At 44.8% G+C, this 12239-nt stretch overlaps 1 protein-coding gene across 13 annotated transcripts in view; it reads left to right on the top strand.

Moving 5' to 3' along the window:
• Positions 1-12239, top strand: part of FHOD3 (formin homology 2 domain containing 3) — a 310284-nt gene that overhangs the window by 292616 nt on the left and 5429 nt on the right. For 12 of the 13 annotated variants that reach the window (XM_060282210.1, XM_060282206.1, XM_060282209.1 and 9 more), the window contains 2 exons: positions 5190-5367; positions 9384-9545. In XM_060282210.1, coding sequence (XP_060138193.1) covers positions 5190-5367; positions 9384-9545 — 340 coding nt within the window. Of the gene's footprint in view, positions 1-578; positions 603-5189; positions 5368-9383; positions 9546-12239 lie in introns of all 13 variants that reach the window. The other variant, XM_060282207.1, reaches the window with a different exon arrangement.

The following is a 12239-nucleotide window of genomic DNA, read 5'->3' as shown; positions in this document are numbered from 1 at the left end:
ACATTGCACATACAGTGCATATAAATCACATTTTCTTTACCAGTCTAGCTGAGTCCTTGGTTACTTCCAGTCTCTGCTGGTGAAATATTGAACTATTTGGACTAATACTGCCCCAGGGGCTGGGTGTAAAAGGCTGATGAATAGATAAAAGCTTGATGACCTTCTGGTCTGCTGACCTTATGTTTCCAAGAGTTGGCACTTAGCTGATATCATAGTGGGAAAGTTTTTTACATAATCCCATTAAAAATAATTATTGGAGAAACTTAGATAGCCGTAGCCATGAGTCCTTGCAGAAAAGCAATCCTGCCAAGAGTTATGTTGTGCTCAGAACTCTATCCATCAAACCTCCAGGTCAACTTCTAACCACCCAAATCTGACGTGACTATTCCTGGCAAAGGAATTGCCTGCTTTTTCCATGTAGAGGATTTATGGCGCCACAATAAGATATATATTCTCATTTTGCCTCTGTCATGTCAATGCTCAAACAGCCCCACGATTGTTCATGTTTTGTCAGTACTGTACTTCCTAAATGCTGCTTTCTGTCCTTTTCTACCCTGTCCTTTGCCTCCCTCTGGTAGACTGATGAAGAAGATGACACCGAGGTAGGGTTCTGTGAAAAGAGCATGCCTTCTTCAGGTGCTCTGTGTGCTGTGAGATCTGCTAACAACACAAACAGTCTTTCGTTATCATGCATCAAATATTCCATAACCCTCTAAATATCTGTACTATCTTTAACATGAGATATTTAGACTGCAGTGTGTTTGGTTTATAGTCCACCGTATGCAGTTTTTCATAATGTCATTGATAAAGAGCATGGCAGTGGTGCAGGTCAAGTCCAGGGGTGCGCAGCTTGGAGGCCCTGCTAACATCCATCCAGATTTGTGGCAGGTGATGGGGACAATGACAAACAGATGCCATTTCAGCATGGGCATGCCAAAGGCCAATGGGGCTTGTTAATTCAGGGTTCTAGTTGTGGCTAGTGCATACCGTTGTTGTTGTTGTTGATGATGATGATGATGATAACCTTCTTTTTCCCTAAGAAGGGATTCAAGGTGGCTTACAGATAAAATAAGAACAGCTAAGAACATAGGGGAGGGAAACAAAAATTTAAAATCCATTACACAGTTAAAGAATTAAAACTATACAGGTGAAAGTCGGAAAATTAGAATATCGTCGAAAAGTGCATTAATTTCAGTACTGCAACTTAAAAGGTGAAACCAATATATGAGAGAGATGCATGACATGCAAAGCAAGGTATGTCAAGCCTTTATTTGTTGTAATTGTAATTATTTGTCGTTAGGCGGGTCAATTATAAATGGAATTTAATAGTGATGTTTATTTTTGTATATTTTTGTATTATTGTAACTATTTCTTTTATTACTGTGGAATTTCCAAAAGAAAGCATTTGTAAAAATTAAAAGAAAAATAATAAATAATAAATTGCATTACTGAAATAAATGCACTTTTCGACGATATTCTAATTTTCCGAGTTTCACCTGTATATCTCTCTGTGTAAAAGGTAAAGGTAAAGGGCCCCTGGGCGGTTAAGTCCAGTCAAATGTGACTATGGGGTTGCAGCGCTCATCTCGCTTTCAGGCCGAGGGAGCCAGAGTTTGTCCACAGACATTTTTTGGGGTCATGTGGCCAGCAAGACTAAACCACTACTGGCGCACAGAGGACTGTGACGAGTGCTAGAGCTCACAGAAACGCTGTTTACCTTCCTGCCACAGCAGTACCTATTCATCTGCTTGCACTAGTGTGCTTTCGAACTGCTAGGTTGGCAGGAGCTGGGACCCAGCAATGGGAGCTCACCCCATCACGGGGATTCGAACTGCCAACCTTCCGATCAGCAAGCCCAAGAGGCTCAGTGGTTTAGACCACAGCGTCACCAGCATCCCTCTGTATGATCTACTAAAAATATACCATCACAACACCATCCCTTTCATTAAAAGCAGTCTGCCCCCCCCCAAGCCTGTTGGGACAAGCAGAGGCGTAGGAAGGTCAGGTGGTACCCGGTGCGGAAAATTTATTGTCAAACCCCCCCATTGATTCCCCCCCCCCCGCAAAAATGGTTTTACGTTATTTCATATTTTCTTACAAAGGAATGTGGATTCTGAGCCTCTGATAACAAGTAGGCGACTATGGACACATACTTAAATCTACAGGATGGATTGTGTATTGGTTGTGTTATTTTATTTATATTTATTGTTTATTTATTTAATAAAATTTATTTTTAAAAAAACCCTGCAAAGTGGTTTACCAAAACAAAAAACCCACAGCAGTAAAATCAAGAAAAATTAACAAACCTAATTTAAAACATACAAAAGCTAAAATATTAAGATTAAAATTACCTCGACTTCCTAAGCATCTAGGTATGCTTGTCTAAAGAAGAATGCTTTTAGCAGGTGCCCGAAAAGAGTCTAGCAAACGCACGTGCTTTGTTGAAATTTCAGCCTTCACGACATAGGAAAACGGCCAAGTAAACAGCTATTTTCATGGAGGAGGGTCAAGATAGTAATTGATATGCATGAAATTTCATATGTAGCTAGATAATCCCTAGTGTAGTAAGATAAGACCTTTGGAGCAGGCATTTTTTTTAAAAAAAGTTTTTCTAACCGCCCTAGTAGGGCAGTACTTGTTCCTTGATAATTTGTCCCCCCCCCTCCATGATGGCACCTGGGGCGGCCCACCCGCCCCTTTCCTATGCCCCTGGGGACAAGAAGGTCTTACTTAACCTGCTGGTGGAAAGACAACAAGGAAGGAGCTAGTCTAAGTCTGGGAGCAGCCACCAAGGAGGGCCATGCAGCTTCAGCAGAAGGGAGGGGTGCCTTTTTGATAGACTTATCGAGAGCAGGGAAATCTTCAACTAAACATCCACAACTAAACTCCCTCACACCTAGTTAGCCTATCAGAGCACATGTTGCCACTGCAATGTTGCTGTGCAGCACCTTCACCACCATCCTGCTTGGCTAATTGACTTACTAGCAACAGAGTTAATCCTTACTGTATGTTACACACTGAATGATTGCTGCTGCTGCACTTCAAACTATAATTGCATTGACAAGAGCAATCAATCAGAATAAGTAGCATTGTTAAAAAGAGTCTCCTTCTAATTTCCTCCAGTTTACCTACAAACAGCCACCCAGTCTTAAACAACCCACAATAATACAACCACCAGACTTAACACGGACACTGGTACCAGAGCCTGCAATAAACCCAGATGCCAACTTTGCTGCCACATACACCCGGACAACACCATCACTGGCCCCAACAACATCAAACATACCATCTCAGGACTATTTAATTGCTCATCTTCTAACATTGTGTATGCCATCAAATGCCAACTGTGCCCTTCAGCTCTCTATATTGGACAAACAGGCCAAACCCTACGCCAAAGGATAAATGGACATAACATCAGAAACCACAAGACAGAGAAACCAGTAGGAGAACACTTCAATCTCCCAGGACATTCTATACAAGATCTCAAAGTAGCTGTCATATTACAAAAGAATTTCAGAAATAGACTGGAAAGAGAAGTGGTTGAATTGCAATATTACTAAACTTAAAACCATGGGGAGACCTGGTCTGAATAGAGACATTGATTCTTATCTCATTATACATGATAAAGCTATTTTTTGCCATCTCACCCCTTGCTTTTTCCTGTAAGACCAATTGCAGTTGTTAACAGTCAACAGCTTTACCACACCTATCAGCCAATCACCCATTCCCACTACCCTTCTGAGTAATACCCCTCCCCACCCTCTCACTATATATAAGGGTTTGGTGACTTCTGTTTCAGTGTATCTGAAGAAGTGTACATGCACACGAAAGCTCACACCAATAACAAACTTAGTTGGTCTCTAAGGTGCTACTGGAAGGAATTATTATTATTATTATTATTATTATTATTATTATTATTATTATTATTTTCCAACTACGGCAGACCAACACAGCTACCTACCTGTAACTTTGATTATTTTGTAACCTAAGATGGTAGGGAACTTGGAAGACAAAAATCACCCAAGTTGCCTAGATTCTGGGGTTACAATAAAATGCATTGTTGCCAGTCCAAGGCACTGTGGCCTTCAGCTGGGTGAAAGCACACAAAGCAGGGCAGGTGGAAGCCAGCAGAAAGAAGAAAAAGCAACTCCACCCACCATCAAGACTCCAAAAGAATTTTTAAAAATTGATACAGAGCTGTGACAGGAAGAAAGAGAAACCACCATTCACTCTTGTTTAGCTGATGTATTAGCACAGGCATCCCCAAGCTGCGGCCCTCCAGATGTTTTGGCCTACAACTCTCATGATCCCTAGCTAACAGGACCAGTGGTCAGGGATGATGGGAATTGTAGTCCAAAACATCTGGTGGGCCAAAGTTTGGGGATGCCTGTATTAGCAGATGTAATATGATTATTGGGACCAGGAGAAGATAAATGAATTAATTAATTAATTATAATTGCATGGACTGTTTGTTACCTTTTTACCTTTGAATCCATACCAGAGAGGAGAGGGAGTGGGAGAAACTGGATTGAGGGAAAGTGTGGAAATTCCGTGATTTGTACTGCATAAGGACAATAGAGACTCAATGGAGGCATTGGAAGCTTACTAACCACAGTCAACATCTGTAGGGTTGAGCCTGCAAAAGCAGCCACCCTAAACCATGCCCAAAAACCTTCTGAAAAGGATAAGTCTTCCTTGATATTTCAGAGCAAACACTCAATGCCAGGTGGGTCTCCACAAAGTTGCCTCAACCGCTGTCAAAAGAGACTCCCATCAAACTTCAGTTGGTAAAGGCACTTAGAGCAGAAACTCACGTGTTGAACAAAACTCACACGGGAAGATGGCATGGGTGCCTGCAGAAATTTTTCAGGGTAGGGTGAGGAATGTAGATACAGTACTCCAAATTAACAAACACAGCTCACATCAGGATGAGAGGCCTGCCATTTCTGGTACATCGCATGACTTAACTAATGGGTGTTGATTTTTTTAAAATAATAATAATAATTGCTAACTCTGCATTTTGATGCCTGTAAAATTATGTACTCCCTGTTGTGGAAATGGAAGGATTATTGTCCGTTTTCTAGAACTGCAGCCTGAGTAAGAGAATGCCTTTGAAGGACTGATTTCTTATATTTGCTAATGTTGTGTGATTTTATAAATTAAAACTGGTGGGGAAATTCTTTCCACAGACTGGGAAATTCTGCAGCAGCAGCAGCTCTCCTCCACCTCAGAACCAACCGCAGGGGCTACAATATGCGGAAGATGCAGTGGAACATGAGAATATGAAGGCTGTCCTGAAGACTTCCTCCCCAAGTGGGGAGAACACCACCGTGTTAGGAGTGCGCACTCGAAGTCGGGCAAGTCGAGGTGAATACTTCAGTTTTGTTTGGGATACTGGGGCCATATGTTACTGTTTCCTGCTATTTTTCCTGCTGAAGGCTCATATTTGAGATGCATAAGATATTTATTGAGAAAATCTATAGAAAGCTATTGCTATCGCCCTTTGAGGAAAGTAGAAAAGAGTCAATGAAGCTTCAAGGCTAGGAGATCCATTGTCAGATTTCCTGCTGTTTCTTAAAAAAACCAAAAACCTCAAATAGCAGCTTTCTTGGGTAAGTACTATCACACAGACACAAACATACACACACCGTATCATTCCTGGGTGAAGACTCCCTTCCCTGCTGTAAATAAAATAGGTAAAGGTAAAGGGACCCCTGGCTATTAGGTCCAGTCGTGACCGACTCTGGGATTGCGGCGCTCATCTCGCATTATTGGCCGAGGGAGCCGGCGTACAGCTTCCAGGGCATGTGGCCAGCATGACAAAGCCGCTTCTGGCAAACCAGAGCAGCACACGGAAATGCCGTTTACCTTCCCGCTGTAGCGGTACCTATTTATCTACTTGCACCTTGACATGCTTTCGAACTGCTAGGTGGGCAGGAGCTGGGACCGAGTAATGGGAGCTCACCCCGTCGCAGGGATTCAAACCGCCAACCTTCTGATCAGCAAGCCCTAGGCTCTGTGGTTTAACCCACAGCGCCACCTGGGTCCCTTATAAATAAAATATACCTTGGTATTTTACTTGTGTGGTGCAAAACATAGTATGTTTCAGCCAATGACGCTGCTTGGAGGAAGTTAGTCCATGGGATTTTCTAGTCCATGGGATTTATAGGAAGAGTGTAGGGCCAGCCCATCCATGAGGCAGGCTGAGGAAGCTGCCTCAGATGGTGGAATTCAAGGGGTGGTTCCCCTGCAGGCACCCTGCCCACCCACTGGAGAAGCGAGGAGAAGCGGCAGTGGCTTCCTGGTTCCGTCAAGATCTCACAGGGCTCCCACGATATATTGCTTGAAGTCGTCCCAGCCACCAACACCACTTTCTCCCATGAGGAGAAGCAAAATGGGATGAGACACCCCTGGAAAAGCAAGTGTGCGCACATCCAGTCAAAGGTCTTTGTGGGGAGCATGAGGTCCCCATTGTGGAGATTGTCATTCCTTCAGAGGGTGCCGTCTGAGGACTCCATATTGGGGTCCAGGTCTAACCGCTCTGAAGCTTGAGTCACTGGCTCTCTCAGTCCAATTGTCTCTTCCCGCTCTTTGTTATGGTCCTGTCCTCTGTTCAAAGTTGGGTTCATGACCCAAGTATTTTATATTGTGTGGCTGCCCTGGGATCTGTTGGAATGAAGGCTGGGATATTAAGTAGCCTGGCATAAATAAACCAACTGCTTGCAACTTCAAGGAGCAATTTCCACCAGAGGAAGGATTAACTCCCCACCCCCAGTGAGCTACAGTCCTGATAAACATCTCCTCCTCTGGCTGCTATTAAACATTTGAAAAACAGTGGTAGATCCAATCTGGAAACTTGTCTCATTAGGTTTAGTTCTGTTGTGCCTGAGATCCCAAAGGAAATCCAAAGCAGACCTAAGAAAAGAAGCCACAAGTCCCCATTCAGCTGCACATGTAGACGGACTCACTTTCCAATTTGGTTTGGTGTGGCATGACTAAATCCACTCAAGAATGATTTATGATATTCATACAAAAATGAAAAGGATCTCCCAAATAGTTGTTTTAATTATAACGAAATATCCACATGTGTTTCCACTGAAGCATTTCCCCGCTGGGGTAGCTGTTTCAAGCATCTAGGCCTTTTATACTGAAGTGGGGATGCCAACCAACAAAGATGAGATCATGATCCTGCTTGTAATTTGAGTGAAGTATTACAGGAATCTTGAAGCCATGAGGAAATTCTTAACATCAGATGCTATTTTCAAAACCCAGAGCCAATTTAGAAGAGGACTGTCAACAGTCTTTGTTGCTGATGCATCCATCCATTTCTGTTTCACATTTTCACTGCCAAATAATGGTTTTGAAATTCAGATGAAGGAGCACATCACACTAAGCCAAACCATGTCTCGGCACACATCCACTTGCTCTCGAGGAGACCAAGATTTGGATTAGCGTGTGATCTGAACCTGAGATTTTGGTTGAAGTCTGTTTTCCTTAACCATGATCTATATAACCTTTGCCTCATTGTTAAAGATCATGGTTAAACAGGAGAGGACATAATCTTGGTCCCAGATTTGGGCGACACATTTAGGCGAGCCTTGCCTAGGTGCTGTCCTGTGCTGACCTGAGAAGTGGGCCTGAGCTCCTTGTTGGGAGCTGGTATCTTCATGGGGCCATTCTGAGCCAAGGTATGGCTTGTGTGGTGTGTGAGCCATATTCTTGCTGTGTGGTGCAGACTAGCCACAGAGAGAAAGAGAAATAATTGTGGGGAAAGTTGTTGCTTTGTGTGACCATTGGTTGTCACAAAACAATCCCAGGAATTCAGTGGCTTATGCTCAGTGGGCTGTCTTTCTGAAAGCTCATCATTATATTCCTGCTTAAATCTTTATCCAGTTATATCCTATTCAACTGTAGCAGGATTAATGGAGAACACAAATATTGTGTGTGTAGCAAAAATTCATAATACATGCATGGGTATACCTGAAAAAAAACATACCTATGGTTTGTGAGTTCACATTTGCACTCCCATCATTTCCTAGCTATTGTTCCCTCTTCAACTTCTAATACTGTACACTGGTGTGGCGTTCATACAGAGCCCCCGGTCATTTCATGGACTATACACCACTGCTTTATTCTTCCGCTGCCACCAACCAGGTTTCTTCTGGTGAAATACTGAGTCTCAGTCAGGTTGTAAAGTCAACAACAAAGATTAAAGTTTATTGAAGAACAAACAAGTTTTAAATATGTTCAGAACGGTTTCTCAAATGCGCGCTCTTAGATAGATGTGGCACTATCTCACATTGTGACACTCTTCTCTCTCAGTTTATATATATATATATATATATATATATATATATATATATATATATATATGATTTTACATATATTTTCTAAACATTACTTCACATTTATTCATATATTATACAATATTTTGGACTTCCACCAACCACGAGAGATTTTTCCAGTCCTCTGAACTTACTCTTGTATTCCTACAACTTCACTATTACTTTAAATAATCTATAACAAATTCTCCTTTTCCTAGATTTTCTTTGTATTATTTCATATAGTCCTCCTTACAAAACTTCTTGCAAACCTACTAGCATAATATGTTGTTTACAGTTATTCTTCAAATAGTTCTCAAATTTATTCCATTCTTCCAAGAATCTCTGGTCCCGGCAGCTTCAAATTTTCTCTGTCATCTTGTCCAATTCTGCATAGTCCATTAATTTCATCTGCCATTCTTCCTTCGTCGGTAACTCTTCTTGTTTCTATTTCTGCACCAATAGAACTCTTGCTGCCATCATCGCATATAAAAACAGTTTTTTATATTGTCTACTAATATCCTTGCCTACAATACCAAGTTTTCTCAGTTCGGTCCCTGTCTCTCACTCTGTCACAACCACTATGTTCAACTTTTTCTGCCTCTGTCTGACCCTCACTCCTCTACCTCTCCATGGTAAACCCCTGGGCTGAGCCTCAAAACCAGGTAGGCTCCACCTCTGAGCTTTCTCATTGGCCAATCTATATTAACCATTTCCATCCCCCTATACAAACATAATCACAAGGAATGGGCAAACGCCACAACTGGTTTAATTACATAAATTGCAGTTTAAAAATATTTTTGGTGATGATGCTCCTGGGTAAGCCCCGAACCAAATTATTCTGTGGCATAGAACCAACCTGATGAGCTATTACTCCCATCTGACCTAGTTCTAGGCAGTTTTCTGGTGCTCTGCAAACTTTGACAGATCAGAGGTTAGTGAAACAGAACCTGAATCTTGGTGGCCGGTATTATAAAATATTAGGACATGCTCTTACTTGTCGAAACCATCAGAACAATGTGGAATATAAAATCATGGCATGTTGCCAATTCCATTTTCCAGGTCGCGTTGGCTCGTGGAACGCTGGGAATGATGATTCACCTAATGCTACAGATGATGCAGCAGACGAGATCATGGATCGCATTGTCAAGTCTGCCACACAAGTGCCAAGTCAGCGAGCAGTGCCTAGAGAAAGGAAGCGGTCAAGAGCAAACAGGAAGTCATGTAAGTGCACCTGATGAACCAGTAAGGAGAACTGATTGTCCTTTTTGTTTTGTTTATGTATGTGTGTTGCATATGCTATAGAAAAGATCTCTTGGAAGCCATGAATGCAGTACTCAAAAGTACAGGAGGACAGAAGTGAGCTGCTCCCTTGAGCTGCTGGGGTGGAGGGGTTAGCTAAAATTGCAAAGAGTCAAGGAGTGAGACATGTGGATTTTCATGAAGGGTCCTCCAACTTTGTCACCCATGGTTTGACTACTGCATTTATATGATAGTTGAATGAATGTTGCTTTTTAAACTGTCACAGGCATGTCTGTATGCAAGGTCAAGATAAGACCTTGTATTCAGACAGAACTCAATGACTGCTCAATTGCTCACCCTCCCAGATTTTTGCCCCCCACCCCACCCCAGTGGGGAAAGGAGAGGTTGAGGAGTTGTGGGGAGGGTGTCCCCTCCTCCCCTAGCTGGGCTGCTCACGCCCCACTCCTCACCTGCCCTCCAATGATGGATGTGGCTGCCCTCAGTCCCTGCTGACCCACGGAGGCCCCCTCTGCAAAGGAGGGGGTGCCATCCTTAGCTTCCCCCCTTCCCCCCCCCCCACCAAGAGCTGTTTTGTCCTTTTGTCTAATGAAGTCTTCATATTAGCATTCGAACTAAGAATCAAAAAATTCATTGCTCAGACCCTGCTGCCCCCTGTCCAAGTGCAAAATTTCATGCACGCAGAAACCCTGGCATCTCCACAGAACAGAATTCTTATTTTTGATCCAGGGCTAAGTAGCATAAGACAGTTGTGTGTCCCCAAACTTCAGTGTCCTCACAAGTCAATAGGGCATCTGCTCAGAAGTACGCTCAAATTTGCACCAGCTTAGGCTCCGCGTTAGAAGGTGGAAATATAACCGTAAGAAAATAAAAAATAAAATAAAAAACACATGTGAAGTGTTTATCATCCTGTATTGTTTGGCCCTCGGAGAGGTTTCAGACATTACTGAAAAAGTGCTGCCTGCCAAAGATGCAGTCATTCCTGATTTTGGCGGCACTTCAGAAGTTCAAATGGGAACTTGCTGTGGCTATATTTGTACCCAAAGCCAGTACATTTTCCTTGCCCAGTTCTTCTTTGGGAGTTCTCAAGAAGCACCACCAGCTGAATGCAGAAGCCAGTGGACCATTTGGCTAGCACCTCTTAAAATCCAGGGCCACTCTGTAAAAGTGTGTGCACATTAATTGCTGTGTAAATGAGTAAGAGGCATACAGTTAGTCCTTCAGCTTTTTGATTTGATGTATGTAAAGAGACATTTTTAGAGGGTTTTAAAGGCATTGTAGCCTTCCCTGAGCCGCTGAGATAGGGTGGAATAGAACTCCAAACAAATCAATAAAAACCAACTTTCTAACGCCGTCATCACTCTTTTAGCATTTTTGTGAAGTTAGACCAAAGGAGAGACAGCAACAGGGACTGAACAGTCACAAAGTGCAATGAATTGGCAGTAGAGCTGGTTAATGCTGTTGCAGATTAAGAGTTTTTTTGCACCAAGCTGCCCTTGGTTCTCATTAGCTGGCATGTCATGGGTGTGCCCAGCATGGGGCAGGGGGGCAGCTGCCCCCCCCCAAAGCAATTTTTTTTTAAATAGTCCTGATTCGCGGTGGCTACAGCTGAGAGCTGGAGGCATGTCTGGGTCCCGTAAGAAGAGCCTGAAGCGGCTCAGCAAGGCGCAGCGACGTCGCTAGCCTTCTGGCTGCCCGGGGCAGCAAATCAGAAGGCACCCCGCCAGGGGGGCGGGGCGTCCGTCACGCGCATAAAGGCTAGCGGCGCCACTGGGAGGAAGGGACCCGCGCGAAGGGAAAGGAGGAGCAATGGAGACAGGGAAGCGGCTTCCTCCTCCTCTCCGTTTCTCCCTCCTCGAGCTCCAGTGTGAGGGCAGCGCGGGAGCCACGTCCCTAACCAGCCCAGCCCAACCCCGGCGGCGCTGCCACCACCACTTACTGCTCCTGCCGGCTGGGGCCCGACGGCATGCCCAACCCCGCTGGCCCCGACTCCGAGGGCTGCACATGGGCCGCTCCTGGCGGCTGCAACAATAGTCCACAGCGGTGCAGCGCCTCAGCAGCTCCTGGGTCGGCGCGCCCTCCGAGTGCGCAGCAGGCGCCACCACCGCTTCTGCTTGGGCTGCAGCAGCAGGAGCCACGGAAAGGCGAGGGGGCTTCACAGCAGGAGGTGGAGAAGGTGGAGGGGCTCTAAGCCGCAGAGCCGGGGAGGGATGGAGGGAAAGGAGGGCAGACCTCAGCTCGCGCCCCTGCCAGGTCTGTGGGAAGCAGAGGCAAATCGAGCGCACAGCTTCTTGGCTGCTCGGCCAGCCCTCCCTCTCTCCCTCCCTCCTCCTCCTACTCAGGCAGGGCAGCCGTCGGTGCAGGTGGTGAGGGGGCGCCACGCTGCCCCCCACAAAGTGGAGCCCAGGCCCTCCCACCCCCCTATTGCGATGCCCCTGGCCGCACATGTGTGCTCTCCCCCGGGGCAGCGCCCAGGATGAAACTTCTTCCTGGAGTCAGTTTCACATGGGCTCTGTAACCCATTCCCACTTTGTGGCCCCTCCCCTCCCGTGCCTTGGCCCTGCCCCTAAATGACCATGGCTTGCCCCCCCCCCTAGTTTTGATCCTGGGTACGCCCCTGTGGCATGTGCTTAAGACCACATTTACTTTCCCCAAAGA

This window comes from Zootoca vivipara, chromosome 13 (assembly GCF_963506605.1).
Source record: "Zootoca vivipara chromosome 13, rZooViv1.1, whole genome shotgun sequence".
NCBI classification, from domain to species: Eukaryota; Metazoa; Chordata; class Lepidosauria; order Squamata; family Lacertidae; genus Zootoca; species Zootoca vivipara.
The sequence above is the reverse complement of the archived record's forward strand: the minus strand, read 5'-3'. Positions and strand labels throughout refer to the sequence as shown.